The sequence below is a fragment of the Saimiri boliviensis genome, chromosome 9 (assembly GCF_048565385.1).
Source record: "Saimiri boliviensis isolate mSaiBol1 chromosome 9, mSaiBol1.pri, whole genome shotgun sequence".
Taxonomy (NCBI): Eukaryota; Metazoa; Chordata; class Mammalia; order Primates; family Cebidae; genus Saimiri; species Saimiri boliviensis.
This window is the reverse complement of record NC_133457.1, coordinates 124,532,555-124,551,277: the sequence shown is the minus strand read 5'-3', so window position 1 is coordinate 124,551,277 and position 18,723 is coordinate 124,532,555. Positions and strand designations below refer to the sequence as shown.

At 56.6% G+C, this 18,723-nt stretch overlaps 1 protein-coding gene across 1 annotated transcript in view; it reads right to left on the bottom strand.

Annotated features, from left to right (window-relative positions):
- The window catches only part of CDH4 (cadherin 4), a 626,088-nt gene extending 607,980 nt beyond the window's left edge, over positions 1 to 18,108 (bottom strand). Inside the window, exons 1-2 of the mRNA XM_039479762.2 lie at positions 17,840 to 18,108; positions 15,474 to 15,585 (exon numbers count right to left, since the gene is read on the bottom strand). Coding sequence (XP_039335696.2) covers positions 15,474 to 15,585; positions 17,840 to 17,896 — 169 coding nt within the window. The 5' untranslated portion in view covers positions 17,897 to 18,108. The remainder of the gene's footprint in view (positions 1 to 15,473; positions 15,586 to 17,839) is intronic.
- Positions 18,109 to 18,723: the final 615 nt, after the last annotated feature.

Genomic DNA, 18,723 nt, shown 5'->3' with positions numbered 1-18,723 from the left:
CCCAAACTGCACACTCCCCCCAAATGCACACGGTAACCCCCAAATTGTGCATGGTACTCCCCTGGGCATCTGCCACCTCTGAGGGTGACCAGGAGCTTCCGCGGTAAGCAATGCCCTCATTGATGGTGCCATTTTCGAACCACAAAAGTTTTAACCCCTACGGCATTTAAGCAAGAAGGAAATAACGTTATTTCAAAACTGATAGGGGACAAATGCGGTAAGACAGTTCCTAGATAACTGTGTGGAAGGGAAGTGTTCCCGATAAAACAAGCACCTTCCAAAATGAGGAAATAATGTGACTTTCTGCCTGGCAGAGAGGAGCAGGTAGACAGGGGGCGGCTGCAGCCTCCCTATCTCAGGAGCTGCCCCTCTGTGCCAGTGGGGCAGGAGGAAGTGATTAATTAGTGCCTCCTTGAAGCCGCAGCTTTAGAAAACCACTGGGGGACTTTTATGTGCACGTCAGAGGGTGATATCCTTCCAGAATCTTCCTTTTAGAAGCCGACAATGGGGCATGTCTCTGACAATCCTGAGCGCCAGCAGGCTGCAGTTTCAGGGCTGCCAAGAGAAGGAGGCCTGGCACGAAAACCTCTTCTTGGGGCTTCTTTTGTAAAGGAAGGAAAAGCCATTAATGACACGATTTTAAGTGAACGAAGGAAGCCACCAAGTACAGGAGCAGTGCCTTGCTTCCTGGTCCCCTGCTCTCCCTGGCCGTCCTCCGTGCACACGGCTTCTGCCCACCCTACCCCCAATCAGCCAGCTGCCTTGTTTAAACACAGCATGAGCAAACCCACGTGGGTCAGCCCCGAGTCCCAGCCTGCCCCCGAAAACAGAATCTTGGCATGTGGAGGGGAGAGCTCAGTGACACTTCGCTTTCATCTTCCCGTTGCAAAAAGGCAAAACCAAGACTGTGGCATTGTGACAGACCCATCTCGAGGGGGGCACCTTTTCTCACTTCCCCAGGGTAAGGCACAACCTCCAGGTTGGTGGGGTGGAAAAAATCAAATTCTGACGTTCAGGCCACGTGGCTTCACGCACCGTTGCAAAAAGAGTATGGGGGACAGCGTGGGAGATGTTGGGGATGTGAGCACAGACCTGAGAACCCCCAGGCCGAAGCCTCCCATTGCAGGCTGCAAAGCCACGACCCATGGCTCCGTGCCAGCCCACAGGGCAATTTAATCCTCTGCTCACAACGAAATTACAAAGGCAGCCCGCTGGACTCCCTGTTGTGCTGACTCAGCAAGGCTGGATGCTGAGGGCCGTCTTCTGTCACTTAGGAAGAAGGAGCGCCATTGTCAATGGTCTGGATTTAATACAGCGAAGGATGCCAGCCCCAAAGGGCACTGGGAAATTAACTCACGATGAGCAATGATGTCCGAAGCCAGGCTCTCCCCGTCTGCTGCCATCACAGGGCCTTTGCTCTGTGCCCTCAAACCTGCATCCCAAGTAAAGCAGTTGCGATGGGGCCATGGGGGTAGAGACGCCAGTACGTACGGAGAAGTCCTTATTCTGCCAGCCCCCAGTCCACCCCTTTAGAACCCTGGAGAGTTCCATAATCTTCTGTGCTAAAATTCCAACCCAAAAAGTGAGGGCAGTCCTGTTCTAATTTCAGGGGCTCTTCCAAAAGTCTGTCACTGCCCTCATATTTAGAAATAAGAGATTTTTAGAGAACATGGTGCTTATGGTATTTAACATTGCCCTGTAGGGTCCAAGTCTGTCGGGGAAGCTAGACCGACTGCAATAAAGATGTGCCTCCAAGTTTCCCAGACTATGAATCTAGAGGATGTGAAACGTTTAAACCAGAAACACCCCAGAGGAAGACACTCTCCCCCATCTGGAGCTGCCTCGACCTCGCTGCAAAGGTGCCATCACCCAACCACGAAGAAGAGACACCGGCCGCTCACCCTGCCCCCACCCCACCGCCATTTCCAAAGGATACAAGACTTCAAACTGGATTCCAAAGGACCCTGTCATTTTGGCAGCATGACATTTTATGTCTTATAAGCTATTTTATTAGCCAGGATTGAAGAAAATTGACGTTTACCAGCCATTAACCTTTGCTCCACCTGGGAGAATATCTTACACTTCTGCATGGATCAATCCCGAAGTGTCCAGCACCTTTAAGGAAAAAGTCATTGTGAATCCTCTCTCTTCTCAAGAAAAAGTAAGTTCTATAATTTTACGGACTCTTGATCACAATTTTATAGCTTTCAGCCCGGCACTGGTATTCCATTTTTATCTTAAAATATAAGAACTGGATAAAACAAGTTATATAATCCCTTTTCTGTATCTGAGGGAAGATGGAAAAGAATAAGATAAGCTGAGAAGAAGCTGAGGCTGCAGCAGGCCCATCCTCAGAACAACCTGCTTCCAACCCCATCGGTTCATCACTGCCCAAGCATTAAACAGGATAGGACGGATTCCAATCACACCAATACCGACTAATAAATACGGACGGTCGGTAACTTAGGTTCACTGCCATCTCTCTCCCCATCAGCCCACGGAGCTTTATATAAGCCATTCTCCATTACTCATTTATTTATTTTTAAAACACGCCTTTTGCCAAAAGATCTCGGGCCACGCGTAACAAACAGAAAGGCCATCGGGGGGAAAGTCTCTAAACAAAACCATAAACCCTGCTGAATCAAGCCACCGTCTAATGGAAAAATGGCTGCTGCAAACGTTGGCTGGCTCTCTCCACGTGTGGGGGCCGGGTTCTGGAGGAGGCTGGCCTGGGGAGCTCAAGGTCCTTGTCATCAGCCGGGGCCTGGTGGAAATGAGCAGCACAGGCTCTGGACGTCTGGTCCTGCGCCGGGAACACCCAGTGCTGTCTGAGAGTCCCCATCGGAAGCCCGGGGTTGGGATAGCAACTCCCCTTTCCCAGGTATCAGCGGCCAGGCAGGCCATTCCACAGGGCCCAGAGGATAGGAGAGCAGGGGGCAGCTGTGGCAGGGCTGGGGTCCACTTGGCGGAGTCCCCTTGGCCTGACGTGTTTACGTTAATAAATAACTGTGGTGACTAAGAGCAGGCGGGCAAGCCTTGGTACTTCCAAAGCCTGCTGCCTCAACACACAGGATGTGCGCCACCCTGCTGGGACCTGAAGGCCCTCATGAGGCAGACCCACCGTCTCCCTCCAATGGAGGTGGCAAAGGTCACACAGGTCACAAAACGGTCCAGTGTCACCGAGCTGATGGCTGAGGACTAGAAACGTGGAGTCACCGGGCAACCGGCTGTCCCAGGTCTCCATGGGTGGCTGGTTCCCAGGTGATGCACGGGGCAGGGGTGGAGGGCTGGGCTCTGAAGGCTGCCGCCTGTCAGTCCTGGCTCCTCCAGGGCCACTAAGGGAGTGGCAGTGCCAAAAGTGCTATGTCATCACCCCGGCTCTGTGAAAGGAGGTCAATAACATGCCTCCTGCCGAGGGTGGTCATGCAGATAAACCCAGCTGGCACGATGCACCGCACGGGGAGGGCTCCGCCAGCAGACCAGAGCAAGAGACAGTACTACCATTCGCCCCTCCAGTGGGGCCAAGCGCCGGGACCACCACAGGGCTTCCCATGGGATTCTGAAGCTCACCCAGGGGGTCTGCACGACACAGGTCATCACACTTCCAGGATTCAGGAGTCAAACGCCAGTGGCTGTCCCCACCAACAGATCATCCAGAGCCTCGGTAATATCCCACTGTCTTAGTCCATTGGTGCTGCTATGAAGGAACACCTGAGACTGAGGAAGTGACACAGAAAAGAGGTTTATTTGGCTCACGGTGCTGCAGGCTGTACAGGAAGCGTGGCACTGCCATCTGCTTCCGGGGGAGCCTCAGGAAGCTTCCACTCATGGCGGAAGGCAAAGGGGAGGCCATATGTCGAGACTGCATGGCGAGAATGCAAGTGAAAGAAACGAGAGGCAGGTGCCGGGCTCTTCCCGTAAGGACGAGCACTGCCGGGAGCCCGGAGGGAGAACTCACTCGTCACTGCAAGGACAGCACCAAACCATTCGGGAACACTCCGCCAGGGCTCAGCTCCAACAGCTGGCTTCACATTTCAACAGGAGACTTGGAAGGGACCAATACCGACGCCATAGCACCTACTGACGTTAACAAGAGGACAGGAGAAGAGGTACCTTCCACCCTCAGGTTCTCACTGCGGCAAGCCAACTCTAGCATCAGGAAAAAGCGATTCAGCCACTGACCTGTTGGACCGGGCCTCCCCCGCGCAGGCACCGCCGGCTCCCACTGCCTGGCTCTGCCTCCTGGCTCTGGCTGAGCTGCTCTGCGACATTAGCAGGGCAAGGTCAGGTGCAGCAGAGGCACCTTTCCTCTCCTTGGCCTAGAGCCCCTCCCCAGGATCCGTGCTGCAGAGGTGGACAGACTCCAGGTGCTCTGGCATCCAGCTACAGGCCACCCCCTGGGCCAGCTAGGCCCAGTCCCATCCCAGACATGGGCACTCCAGCTGCCCGTCTCAACCCAGAGCGACGGGAAAGCAGGCTGTGTCATGCGCAGCCACACGTGTCAGAAGAAGAGCCTGGGGGGTGCAAAGGGCATCCCCCTGTCGACCACAGACCCAGACCCATTGCCTGTGACAAGCCCGCTGCCACACAGGCTACAAGTGACACGAACGGAGCCCTGGAGCCAGGCTCAGCACCCGCTTCCCGAGCTGTGTGCTAACCCTCAGCCAGGCTGCAAACGCACAGCTGCCGGAAACACAGCACAGGGGACTCCTGCAGACAGAAATGACGTCTTTCTGCATTTCCACAGCAAAGCGGCTTTTGGGAGAGAAGAGGTATGTCCCGTAAATGCCGGAGAGCATCCAGCTCCCCTCCACATCCCTCCACCTCTCATCAGCAGAGGGAGCGTGCCTCCCCTCTCTGTCTCTGCTGAAGGATCCATTCCCAAACGCAGACCTTCAGATTAACAAAATATTTACAGTGCATCTATGTGATATTATCTGAGCTATAATCCTTGTTAAGATTCCATTTGACAGAGGAAGATAATGGGCAGAGAACAAATGTTCCATATACATTTTAATTCCAATGAAATGGTTCTGTGTCACGCTTTACAATGTAAAACACTCCATGACTACACTGAAGTGCCTCATTTGCCTTTCTGGTGGGATTCAAACACACAGCATGTTTCAAGTCGCCCAGCTGAGCTGCACTCTCAGATGCTGGTTACATTCGCAGACACCTTCCCAGATAACACGGCTTCTCTCAAGGGGTGCAGCCCCTCAGGAATGGGAAGCGGGACACCCTCTAAGCCTGAAGCCCTGATGCTTTCCCAAAGATGGATTTCCTGGGAGACGGATGGAAAAGGCAGAGTCCCGGGTCACATCCCCAGAACTCCCAGTTCCTTGCGGCCACTGCCCGGCACCCCCAGCAGGTCTGCGACAGGACCCAGGAGGCTGGGCAGGCGCCCCCAGTTCAGAGGGTGGATTCGTGCCCTGTGACTGCTGTCATTAAGTGATGATAAACTTGGTGGCTTCAGGTAACAGAAATGTATTATTCTGCAGCTCTGGAGGCCGGAAGTTCGGAATCCCGGTGTCACTAGGGCTGCCGGAGTCTAGGGGAGTACCCTTTCCGGTGTCACCAGGGCTGCTGGCATCTAGGGGAGTATCCTTCCTTGACTCGCACACCCCCGGGGGCTCCAGCAATTCCTAGACCTGTGGTTGCCATTGCTCCAGTCTCTGCCTGCGACTTCACAGGGCCCCCCCCGTCCAGGTCTGTGTCTGCTCTGTCTCTCGTGAAGATAGGTGTCCTTGGATTTAGGGCCCACCCAGGTAATCCAGGATGACCTCAGCTAGAGCTTCTGAAGTTGATTACATCTGCAGGGACCCCTTCTGCAAATAATGTTATATTCAGAGGCTCTGTGTGGATGGATCCATTGAGGGCCAGTGTCTGGCTCCCTCCAGGCTCCAGCAGGTCTGGGACAGGACCAGGAGGCTGGTGAGTTTTGCAAGCGCCCCCCCAGGGAGCCAGCTCCTGGACCACAGCTGGATATCTTAACCTCCTGCTTTGCATAGGGAAACTGAGGCCCAGAGGGTCCTCACTCGATTCATCCCGCTCGGGACTCCCGGCCAGCAGCTCTCTGCACCCTACTGGGGGGTGCAGCCTGTTTCTCCTTGGATCTTTCTGGAAGTAGAAGCCCAGGACTTCAGACCCAGCAAACTCAGACACCAACTTTCCTTCCTGCTTTTCCGGGCAGATTGACAGAGACAGCATCTCAATTCACATTTGGGTGCCAGAACAAATGCGAAGCAAAAATTCCAACATTTCTCTAAGTCAGACACACAAACCCACGGGCACACTCCCGAAGAGAGACCTGGAGGGCAAGCCTTTCTCCGCTGCCTTCTCCAGAGACAGAGCATGGTCCTCCTCGGGGAGAGACCCCGTGTCCGATACCCACACCCTGGGGCTGGAAATTCATTAAATCCCATTCCACATAGAAAGCGCACCCATTCCTGGAGCAAGCGCACCTCTCAACACCTGCGGCCGTACTGGGGATGCTTCCTGGAGCAGGAAACACCCAAACTCTCAGAGATCACCTTCCTATTGGCAAGGCGCAGGCAGCACTCTGGGGCCCTGTGGGTATTTATCTGCCGTGGAAGGCTTACCTTAATCCTCCCTAAATCCGCGAATACTGTCAGCAAGAAAGCACCCGTGAATCCAAAGGAGGAAGAGTTAGAAGGGCCCAGATCGGAAGCTGCTGGGGACTTCCCAGGCCGTTCACCCTGCAGAGGCCCAAAGCGGCATGTCCTCACCTCAGGACCTACAAGTCACACTGCCCTCTGAGTCCTAATTACGGCCGCTGGATAAGGCAGGTGGCGGGAGCTCCCGGAGCCGGGCAGGACGGGCGAGGACCTGCGGGCCGGGTAAGTGCTGCGGCCTTCCTTCCTTCCTGCACACAGACCTCAATCGCTCCACGCCCGGGTTTCCTCAACGGTGAAGTGGAGGTGCCAGCACGAACCGCCGAGGTCTGCGCGGGACTGAAGGTCACTGCACAGTGAGGACGCGTGGCCAGTCCTCGGTGTGTGGAAGCCAAAGAGAAACGACCACACACACCTCCGCGAGACTCTGCCGTCGGACACGCACATAGGCAGCAGAATCGCAGCTCCCCAGAGGGGTCCCCGTTTTAATTCCGGAGCCTGTGAGCCTGGGATCTTACGTGGCAGTGGGGACTTGGTAGAGGGGACTGACTTGAGAATCTTGCGATGGCAGAGCATCCTGGGTTACTCAGGTAGGCCCAAGGCAATCGCAAGGGTTCTTGTAAGAGGAAGCGGAGGAAGCAGGGAGAGGCAGAGGAAGATGGGGCCAGGGCTCTGAAGACGGAGGAAGCGGCCAGGAGCCAAGGAGTGCAGGCGCCCTGAGGAGCTGGGAAGCACCGGGAGACGGATTCTCCCCTGGAACCTCAGAAGGAACCCGCCCTGCAGACACCCTGGTCTCCACACAGGGGCTGGGGCTGTTTCTGATCTCCAGAACCACAAGATCCTGACTTTGTGTTGTTTCAGCTGCTACATTTGTGGGGATTTGTACTGCAATAAGGAAACGACACAATGTGTCACCTCAGTAAACTCCTGGGAAAGGCAGTGCGGGAGCTGAGAACAAAGTCCCCTGCACGTGCCGCGGGACCTGGGGCCTGCTCTCTAACAACCTTCAGCCGCAGATCTCAGACAGCGTTAAATGAGAAGACAGGTCAGTACAGGGGAAGTCCTTCCCAGACACCGGCTCCTCCCCTCCTTCCTGGCCCCTGCTGTGGAGCCTGCAAGGAACATGGCCTTGAGGCGCACAGACTGGGTCGAAGATCATTAAGAAGGATTTTTTGGGTTGTTTTGTTCTCTTGTTTGAAAACCAAAAGCAGACGCCGGCCAGAGACAATCCCGGAGGCCACCAGGAGAGGCCAGCCCAGAGCCCGGGCAAAAAGCCACCAAAATCCAAAGCCTTTTGACAAAAAAACCCAAAGGATTTTGGCAGCCCGGCCTGCAAGGCGCCTCAGTCCCACTCCGGGGATTGGAGGGGCAGCAAATGTCGTGAGGTTTTATAGGAACACACTCGGGAGAGCTTTATCGCCCTTGACGGAAAGAAGCTTCATTCGGCTTATGGTATTTTTTATGGTGGAATTCACTTGGAGGAAAAATTGCGTCTTCAAAAAGTCAGAATAATAGGCTCACTTTTGAAAAGATGAATGCTTGTGTGCTCTCACTCTCTCTCTCAGTTCATGATTAGTCCTGGCATCTACTTAACCCAGCTTTCAAAGAAAAAGAAAGGAAGGACGAGAGGAAGGGAGGCAGGGAGAGCAAGGGAGGGAGGGAGGGAGGGAGGGAGGGAAGGAGGGAGTAAGGAAGGAAGGGAGGGAGGGAGGGAGGGAGGGAAGGAGGGCGGGGTGAAAGCCCTTTCCTAATTTTAATCCTCTACTTACAACATAAGAGAAGTCACAGAATTTCCACATTTTGAGATTAATATCACGGAGCAAGCAATACAGGTAATGCATATAGCAGATACACTTCCTCTGAACTTGATTATGAATTTGATTTTGATTTAACTCCGCAGGGTAGAATTAGAGAAATCGCTATGTCCGAAACAAAGAAGCCACAGGTCTCAGCAGCTTATACGAACCCAGCTGCCACGCAGTCCCAGAGAGGAAGTGACCCTCCGCCCAGGAAGGTCACCGCTGCAGGCGCAAAAAGCCTTCCCCACAAGGGGGTCTGGCAGAACAGGGAAACCCACAGGAACCTTGGAAAGCACCACATCTTCAGACTGTTTCGAGTTAATCACACCAGGCACCTTGCTCTCTCTACGCTTGGGCACAATCTCTGCAGATACCCAGGGTCCCGGCATGGGCAGAAAGGCGCCCGCAGCCTCAGCACCAGCTCTCACATCAGCTCAGGAAATGGTGTCAGGGAGCCTGGCCCAGGCTGGCTGGCTGCAGTCACGGCACTTTCTCTTAATCTGTCATCGGCCTCACGAAGGCTCCCGGTGCCCTGTGTCACAACGTGAGTGCTGACAGCGATGGATCCATGCGTAAACCCAGCCCACATGGAAGGTGCTCAGGGCTTCCAGGACCGGCCAGAACCTTCCCTCAGCCCCCTCTCTGCATGGCTCCCCAGCGCTGGCAGTCTGAAATCAGAGTGAGAGTACCGCTCTGGGACTGCTCGCCGCATGCTCAGAATTAGAAAACGCTCGCTGGCGTCACAGAAGTCAGGCTCCTCTAATCCCAGGGCTGCGTTTGCAAACTCCCAGTGTCCACAGAGTTTGGGCCCTTTTCAGTTGAGTCTTGTACACGAGCAACCACAACCAAGCACTTCCCGGCACACTGGGGGCCTCTGTTTACTGCACGCATCTGTGTGCCTGGTCACTGCTGGTTTTGTGGCTGTGGCCCTGAACATCTGGGTCCGATCCTGTCTGTGTGTGACAGCGGTGCTCTAAAACCATCTCCTTTAACGTTAACCCGGAGACAGGAATGAGCCAGATGCCTCGGACTGCGCAAAGAGGGAAAACAGCAAATCTCATACCCGTACGCTGATCCCCAGAACTCACCTGTTATCAGATACTGATCTGTGAAATGGGAACAATTTTACCTCCCAGGAAGAGCTCTTGTGAAGGTTAAACAAGATATCATATGCCAAGGACTGGATAGAACGTACTGTTATTGTGACATTATAATTCTGCAAAGCCTCATGCTCCCTCATCTTAAGATTCAATTAAAACACACATTTCTCAAATGCAAAACTTTAATCTTTAAGCCACAGCATCAATGAGTTCACACATCCTCATTTCTGTAGCTGGGACACGCACTGCCTTCTACAACGAAGGGGGTTTGCTTAGCAGCGGCGAACACAAAGAAGCAGCAGTTAGGAGGCTTCCAGGGTGAGAATCCTGATCCACTGGCTTAGAAATCAAGTGATCTGGGGCAGGTGTGGCCACCTCCTTGCGCCTGGATTCCCCCTGGGTAGCAGCAGGGCCACCGACCACAGCTACCCCTCGAGATGAAAGGCAGAGCCGGCGAAGCACACAGGCACACGTGGCTGGGCAGCCCCCAGGGCGGCAGTGTTCTGCCTCACCCTGTTTCTAACCATGGCTCCCAGACCCTCTCTCAGCGTGAGCTTTGGCCTGCAGATGATGCTCCATGCAACACCTTCTGTGCCGTATTCTGGGCTGGTCCTGCCTTTTATCTGATGGCAACCACTTTCCAAGGACAGGATATATACTTCCCTTTCTGAACCTCTTAACCCTGGGACCAGGCAAAACCGTAACAGGAAATTGCTGGAAACCTCAAACAATAACAGCCCCCGAAAAGGCAAGGACCACCCCCAGAGGTGGCCAAAGAGGCTCCCACAGTCTCCATCGTGGGCTCCGTGTGCCCATTTTGGGGGGATCCCTGAAGTGACCACCCACAGAAGCAGAAGAGGTTTGGGTGCTCCGAAAGAAACAGTCCTCTGACTTCAACAGCAAGAAAGTCCTGGCTTCCGGCTCACTGAAGCCACCAGTGGGGTCGGAGTCCCACTCGGCCTTGGCACAGTTGTGCTTCTCTAGAGACCAAGGGTCCCTAGAACCAGTCACTATTGTGACCAGAGTCAGAACCCCAACGCATAACCCCTGGCTTCCTGGAAGGGGATCACTATGAGATCCGGCAAAGAGTCCAGATTCTCTGGTGGGGGTTCAGGTAGATAGTCCTGGCTTAGTATGTCTAAGGCAGGCGTCCCCAAACTACGGCCCACGGGCCACATGCGGTCTCCTGAGGCCATTTATCCGGCCCCCCGCCGCACTTCAGGAAGGGGCACCTCTTTCACTGGTGGTCAGTGAGAGGAGCACAGTATGTGGCGGCCCTCCAACGGTCTGAGGGAGTGAACTGGCCCCCTGTGTAAAAAGTTTGGGGACGCCTGTAATAGACTAACCTAATTAGATGCTGGTGAGGAAGAGAGTGAGAGGATGCGTACTGGACAGGCAACTTGCAGTGTCCAATAATTCCAGGCACACGTGGTTGCCTTACCCTTAGTGTCACTTATTTGAACATTCATAGCAGCCTCCTCTCTGCTGTGAGTTAACCAAAGCAACTCAGCAACAAAAAGTGTCAGTATCTTCTGGCTCATTCATGACTTCATCTGACTAACACTCACTGCACAGCCCCAGGCGTCAGGCCAGCGCTGGATGTCAGGCACGCAGGGAGATGGGCGTCCTTTCTCGCCTGTGTATCTGGCATGCCTCTGCCCTGGAAGAATTACCTGTCTGTGCAGAGGTGGTTCGACCCAAACTGCACGGGCAAACGGCCCGTCTTCAACCCACCTGTAAAGACAAGATGATAGTACTCGTGGCCATGCAGTGTGGCACAGTACTCGTGGCCGTGCAGCGTGGCACAGTACTCGTGGCCATGCAGCGTGGCACAGTACTCGTGGTCGTGCAGCGTGGCACAGTACTCGTGGCCACGCAGCGTGGCACAGTGGCAGATTCTTAGATGTGGATACCAGACAGCTGCGCTGGTGCTCTCTCCACCCATGCCCCTGCCTGCATGCCTCTGTGTGCCACGAGACAGCCACTCATCCAGCAATTCACTGCCTGCGACTCTGCTTCAGGTACAGTGCTGGGCGCTGGCGAAGGTCTACCCGGCATCCATCTCTCCTTCTTCCTTCCAAAAACAAAGCCCCAGTTCTGTTCTGAGATGAGCGATTTGGACGCCTATCACATGATGGATTATAATGGATCTAAGACACACGTGACAATGCAATTCGCTGCGTTCCCAGGGTCCCCTCCACCACCCAGTTCAGCTAGGAGTTGCCTGTGACCTAGTCAATGAGAACTTCTACAGCGATTCTGAGAAAGTGTTTGTCTTCCGGGTACGAGGAAGAAATGCAGACGGTGCCACTATCTGCACCTTCTTCTGCTCTGAACTCAGAAGCAATGACTGGACCCACAGCAGCCAGTTTGCGGTGATGAAGCACTCAATGACACATGCAGATGGCAGAAGGGAAGACAAGGATCAGGCAGGCACACGACCACGCCCCTTGTCTGCGGCCACGCCCCTTGTCTGCAACCACGCCCCTTGCCGGCGACCACGCCCCTTGTCTGCGGCTCCAGCCTGTGACCACCTCTGTCTGCACTCACGGTCACTTAAATATTCACCCCCGTTTATTTAAGATTATGTGAAATGGGTTTTATTCTGTTGGTGAAAAACATCCTGAAATGACATAAATAGAAAACAAGAATGCCAGAGCTCTTGCCCTCAGAAACCTGAGCGTTTACATGAGAAGAGTGGCCAGATAAGGCAGGCTCTTCAGGAAGGAGGCTGAGCGTGGTCCGAGGAGACGCAAGATGGGTCTAAACTGATGGAGAAACGGGGACAGGGGAGGTTTTGCTGAGAACGTCTTGTTACGTCCAGCCATTAGAAACAAGTTCCTGTTTCTATAATACGTGGCCCACAGTGAACCCACGTTAATCTGATGACACCAGGCTCCACCCCATCCCCAGGGAACAGTGTTTCCACTCACCTGTCCCCCCTTCACTCCAGGACAGAGGGGAGATATGACCTGGGAGTCCCCAGTTCCCACTATGTCACTGGGACTCTCCCACCTGTATGAGTTTTCTGCTGTGAATCAGGTCTGGGTGCGCCTAGACTCTGCCCACCACGAGGGAGAGCAATGCAGGTCACTGTACCAGGCTTCAGCTTCCCGGCGGCCTGGCCATTAATTATTAACAATGCAGAGAAAAAGACACCAGCTGAGCCATCACCCTAGACTAAACCAGGGCTTAGAGAACACTGCATTTTAGCCCAAGGCGAAGGGCTTCGCCTTCCTAGTTTAGATATCACCATGCATCAGTGATCAGGGCCAGAAGTGAATTATCCTAAAAACAAAACTATAGCATAGGAGCATATGCGATTACATTCAAACGCTCTCCAGAAAAAGCTCAGACAGGGAACATGGGAGCGGCGGCGAGGAAGGCTACAGACGGGCAGCAAACTCCTGCGTTTCCGCGCTTCGCGGCCGCTTCTCAGAAGGTCCGTAATACATAGTATCTGCTACCCTATTGGGGAAAACTATTTTAAGACTAATTAGCATGAAATTTTTAGAATGCAAATGCTTTTCATTAGACATAAAACAAAATGCCACGACATTTCTTCCATCCATTTATCATAAACAAGTTAATTACTGTGTAACAAATCGCTCCTGCTGGAATCTGCATGTTTGGGGCTGCCGTGAGCTGACTCAGGCAGAGAGAAGGAGGCGCAGAGCAGTCGCTAACAGCTCGTGGCCTACCCGGAAGAACACGGCCACTCTGTGAAGCTTCACTCATCAAATTAAGGTTAAGCTCTCTCTGCTGGAATAACTCAATTATAAGTAGTCATTATCTATTTAACTTGATTCCTACCAGAATAACAGTAATGCCATCATGCTTCCTGTCTCCTCTTCACACAGGCCTCGCCGTGCTCCCGTGGTTTCAAAGCACTCTGTGTACTGAGCGATGTCACTGTGCCCCAACTTCATGCACGTCAGCCTTAGCTCTTGCCCGTACGTGCAAAGTTATTTGTAAGATATAAAACATCTCTTTCTTCCTGAGACTCTACACCTTCAGAAGAACCAGTGGAAGAAAACAGTGGGAAGGGGACCCACCAGGCGCAGGAGAAGCCATGCAACCACAGCCCCCCAGAGGAGGGGCGGAGAGGACCCCACATGGCCAGGTGCTCAGGAGATTCTCCACAGTTCTCCCCTGAACCGCCCTGGCCTGGGCTGCACACCTAAGTCAGTGGCTGCTTGGAAAATGAGTCCACAAAGTATCTGAGCTGGTCCAGATTCACCCCGGGTCATGTGACTCCTGGTCCCCCAGAAGGCGAACACCACATGGGCACAGGAGCCAGGCCGACATCTGGCCAGTGATCTCGGCTTCCCCACCACACTGGCCAAGAGCAGAGCACAGTTTGGCCTGGACCCCCACGAGCAGAGATACCCGCGCAGTCCTCCGTGAAAGGGAAGAGGTGTTGGTTTGAAATCCCATGTTGTGTTGTAGAACACATGAGCATTTGCCACTCTTCTGTGGTGAGCAGTATTTATTTCTAAAAAGAGAGGCATGTTTCTTAAGTGCCTGAGTAAAATGGATACTCCAAGGTCTTATCATATTGGCCACATAATCAGAGACCTTAACGATGCCAGTTTCAGCACAGCAGCACGTGGGCACAGCAGACTGCAGTCAGCGCCCCATGAGTTCTAGGGGACTGTACCATGGACTGAGAGTGAGGGATCCCCCAGTACTTCTCTGGGGGTCCACTGGATTCTCAGTAAACCAAACGATCCTGAAAATGACCTACCTGTTCTAACTCCTGTCCATTCCAACCCATTTAAAGTGGCACACACAGCACAATTAACAGACAGGCTCTTGAAAGGTCTTTCCTACGCAGGCCCTCTCAGTACATCCATTCTGCTCCCAGGCCAACTGCCTCGAGGTTTTTAAACATTTGATCATTAAGGAGTCAGTAATAGCACGGTTTAGATAGCAAAAACAAGTCAGAAAACTTGTACTCGGCACAAAATAAAAATCCGAATCCACATAACCAGGAGTCAACAGGGTATGTCAACATCTCTGTCTCCAAGGGCGAGAATCTGAAAAAGCACTTCACTATAAGCCTGAGTTCATGCACACGCGTGCACACACGCACAGTGACTGCTGTCGGTTCCGGAGGGAAAAGTCAACATTCCCTGGGATACAAAACCAGCGGGGGCGGTCAGCAATCCTGAATGCTAAAATTTAGCTTCGATACTTTATGCAAAGTTCTCTTCCTCCATGGATTTGAAATCAACGGCTGCCACTTCTGGGGAACTGAGGCAGAGAGGAAAGGCGTGAGCCAAGGTGCTCACGGCACAGCTCTGCAACCTCCAGGAAGGAAAAGCTGATTTATGTCCCCTTCCATGCAAATATAAAGTTTAACTGCCTTGAAAGGGAAACAGATCAATCAGCAGGGTGATCTACTGTCATCTGAGTTTTGAAGCCGTCTCTGACTTTCCCGTCACAAATGTGGATATAATCCTGCAATTACGATAAAGCTAATTGGTAGTTCCCTCCTCATGTGTGTTTTCCTGTTGTCAGTGGGGCAGTAATGAAAATGAATGCCACATTTGCGAGCAGACCGTCTGTGGGCTTATTTACCGCATTTCCAACAACACCGTCTGCTTTATCACGCACTTCAAAGCAGGGATAATTTCAGTACCCAGAACTTCATACATAAAAATACTCGGGAAGAAAGTCTCTCTCTGAACATTATTTGGGTGATGTTACATCCGAATTGCAATTTGTTGCCCAGGAAATGATTCATTTCACTCAAAAATGACGGGGATTCTGAATCATTCACCTGTCATGCAAAACGCCCCTCAGGTCGACTAATTTGCACCGCGTTGACTCTACAACCATCATTCCGCAGAGAGCACAAAAACCAGGCAAGCCTGGCCTCTCCACCACAAGGAAAAGCAGGACAGCGGTCCACGCCCACCCGCCACGCCCCGCCCTACCTTGAAGTAGCTTCTCCCCTTCCAGGATATTTTGGGAGATTAATGCTGTGTAATCGTCTTCGGAGAACCCAGCCTTGCAGGTCTCTCTGGTTGTAAGATCCTCGTTATGGGCCTGAGAACGGAAAGAGAAGGTAAAACAAACATCAGTTCACATTTAGTGCAACCATCATGTACCTGGGGCCTGCTGTGCAAAGAGTCTCTGGCTAAGAGAGAACGGCTGGCCGGCCGGGGTCCCACCCAGCCGCGAAATCCCGTCCGCTCCTCTGCTCTCTGGGGACTTCAGGGCGCATTCTCGAGGCTGTAGACCCGGGGCATCCTTCCCCAGCCTCACACACAGCAGGATGTGCTGTAGGGAATGAAGGACGGACTGATGGCGAAGCCAGGTGGGTCAGGGCCGTAGGGGCAGGGAAGATGCCTGAGGAATGTCCAACAGGCCGAGGCAGAGGACTCCAGCCGCTGCTCCCGAAGCCACTAAGGGCAGCAAGGCCACAGCGTGGGCGGCTCTGCTCAGACCGTTCGCTCTCGGGGCCCACCGCTTCGCGCGCTTGGTAAGGCGGAGGCGGCGGTTTCCTGTCTTGTCTCCGGGTCACCGGAGGGAGGAGAAGGAGGAGAGCAAGAAAGAAGATTCTCTAGGACCAGGTTCCGCGCAGGGCGAAGAAGGCGGCTCTGCGGGAGGCTGCCGGGGCCGGGGTGGAGGAGGCGGTGGGGGCGCGTGAGCCTTCCAGTCTTCAGCTCGCGTTTCCACCCTCGGAGCCACCATCTCCTCCAGCCCGAGCAGGGAGGCAGCTCCCCTAACTGACGGCAGACAGGGTCTCCTCCGGTCCTCCGGAGCTCGCTCGCCACTCACGCTCAGTGGGGAAGTCTAGAGCCCGTGGCACGAGGCCAGGGAAGGATGGGTGGGCGACAGGGCCCTCTCCCAAGCTTCTAGGAGGGGGCGTGACAGGCAGGAGGCGGTGGTGGAGGGAGAGGCAGCGTGCGGTGTACGAGCGGGAAGCCAGCCCCGCTGCGGGAGCAGGAGCGGCAGGAGCAGGAGCAGGAGCACGGCGGCGCTGGGTTCCCCGGTTCCCCGGCGAGCGCAGGGAGCCCCGGGCGCAGCCCGCACCGGGCAGTGGCACCTCCCGCGCGCCGCCTCCTCCAGCCCCGCGCGCCACCGTCGCCCGCCCGTGCTTCGGCTCCGGAGGCCGCCCCCAGCTCGAGCTCCAGGCTTCCCGACGCCGGCCCCGCGGAGGGCGCCCCTCTGCCCCCAGCACTGAGGGAGGAGAGCGCGACACGGGGCCCTTCCTTAGGAAAAGCTCCAGATCGCGGCTTTCCTCCTCGGCCACGAAGCTCCAAATCGCACCCGCAGCCCGGAGGGAGGCTCAACTCGTCCCGGAAAGTTTCGGGCCGCCCGGGGCGAGTGCCCAGCGCACCCCCCGCGCCCCCGGCCACGGAGCGGGCCTCCAGCCTACAGCACTTGTTTATTTCCGAGGTTACAACAGCGCGGCCCGGGAGGAGGCAGCGAGGCCGATCGGCCACGAGAGGGGGTTCCTGCAACTCCCGCGGCCCCTCCGCCTCCGCCCAGGGGCGCCCCGGAGCCGCCGCGCACTCTGCCCCCGCGGGCCCCGCACCTCGCCAGGCGCAGAGCAAAGCCACGATCCGAGCCGCGGGGCTCTGCGGAGGAAGCGGGAGACCCCCTCGCCCTCCCTTCCCCTTCCCGGCCCTCCCCTCCCGGGGCGCCCTCCCGCGCCGCGCCTGCCTGGCGTCCGGCTTCCCGGCCCGAGCCCAGCCCCGCTCCCGGCCGCCGGGTCCCCGCCGGACACTCGGGCTCCAGCCCCGCCGAGGGCGCCCCGCGGTCCTCACCCGCCGCCCACCCGCAGCGCCGGTCCCGCCGGCACCCAAAGCCCCGAGCGGCGCTGCGCGGCGGACCCCAGGCCCCGGGCGGGCGGGAGAGGTCGGGCAGGCGTCCGCACTCCCGGATCCCCACGCCCGCAGCCACGGCCGGGGCTGGGCTCGGCAACTCCCGCGGCGCGCGGCTCCCGGGCGGTGGAGGGCGCGCCGGCTCCGCCAGTGGGAAGCCTGCCCCGCGCGGGCGAGCCGAGCTCCGGGCAGCGGCCGCGGGCTCGGGGCGGCGGAGGGATGCTCGGCGGGTCCGGTGCAGGCGGAGCTCCCTCCCCGGGTCCCCCGCCGAGCCCCACTCCCGCCCGGCTCCTCCACTCCCCGCTGCCCTCCCGGCTCCCGCCGACCACAGGCAGCTTCGCGGAGCGCCGGCGCCGGGCTGGATGCAGCGGGGAGCGCGGCGGGAGAGCCCGGGGGAGCCCCGCCGGCTCTGGGGCGACCTCGCGCTGCCCGGGGCTTCCGCGCGGCCGGGGCGGGAGGCGGCAACTTACCCGGAGCGCGCCAGAGAGCGAGAGCAGCACGAGGAGCACGCCGGCGCCCGCGGTCATCTTCCCCGGCGCCCGCCCGGTGCCCGGCACCGGCAGCCCGCTCCCCGCCGCCGCCGCCGCCGCCGCCGCTCCCCCGCGCCCGCCCGGAGCCTCCAGCCCCGCTGCGCCCGCCGCGCTCGCCGCCCCGGCTCCGGGAACCAGGCCAAGTCCGGCGGGCGGCGCGCTCCCTCGGGCCGGTATCCGCCGGCCTCGCAGCCGCCCGCGCCTCTGTTCCGCGCGCTCGGAGCTGCAGGTGAAGCCGCGGCCGCCCCGCGAGGCCCCGCCCCGCCGCCCGGCCCCTGCGCTCGTTCGCTCGCTCTGCCGACGCGGGCCTTAAAGGCGCAGCGCCCGCGCCCGCCCAGCCCAGCCCAGCCCAGGCCCCCCTGCACGCCGGGAGCCCCGCCGGCTGCGGCAGAGGAGGCCAAGGGCGCTCGGTCTCCGGGGGAAAAAAGCAGGGGTGTGGAGACCGAAGACAGCGCTGGGGTTTCCGTCTCCAAACCCGGAGCACCCCTTCTGGAGGCGGCGCCCCCGCGGTGGTCTTAGTCCGACTTCCCGCCTGGGACCGTGGTGCGAGTGGGAACTTCCATCCTGTCCCTTCTTTTTCAAGTGTCTCCTGACTCACTCTCCGGACCCAGGCCTACCCCACGGCCTTGAACCCAAGTCAGGCAGCTCAGGGCTGAGGGTCGCCACGTGGAGCAGATGAGCAGAGGGACAGGCCGAGGCTCCAGCCTGCGGGGCTTTGCAGGCCCATCCTCCCGCCCGTAACTCAGGAAAACTCAGGCTGGGGACCTGCCCTTAGGACTCGGGACGGTGCTAATTCCTGTGTGTGCGTCAAAGCACACTGCTCG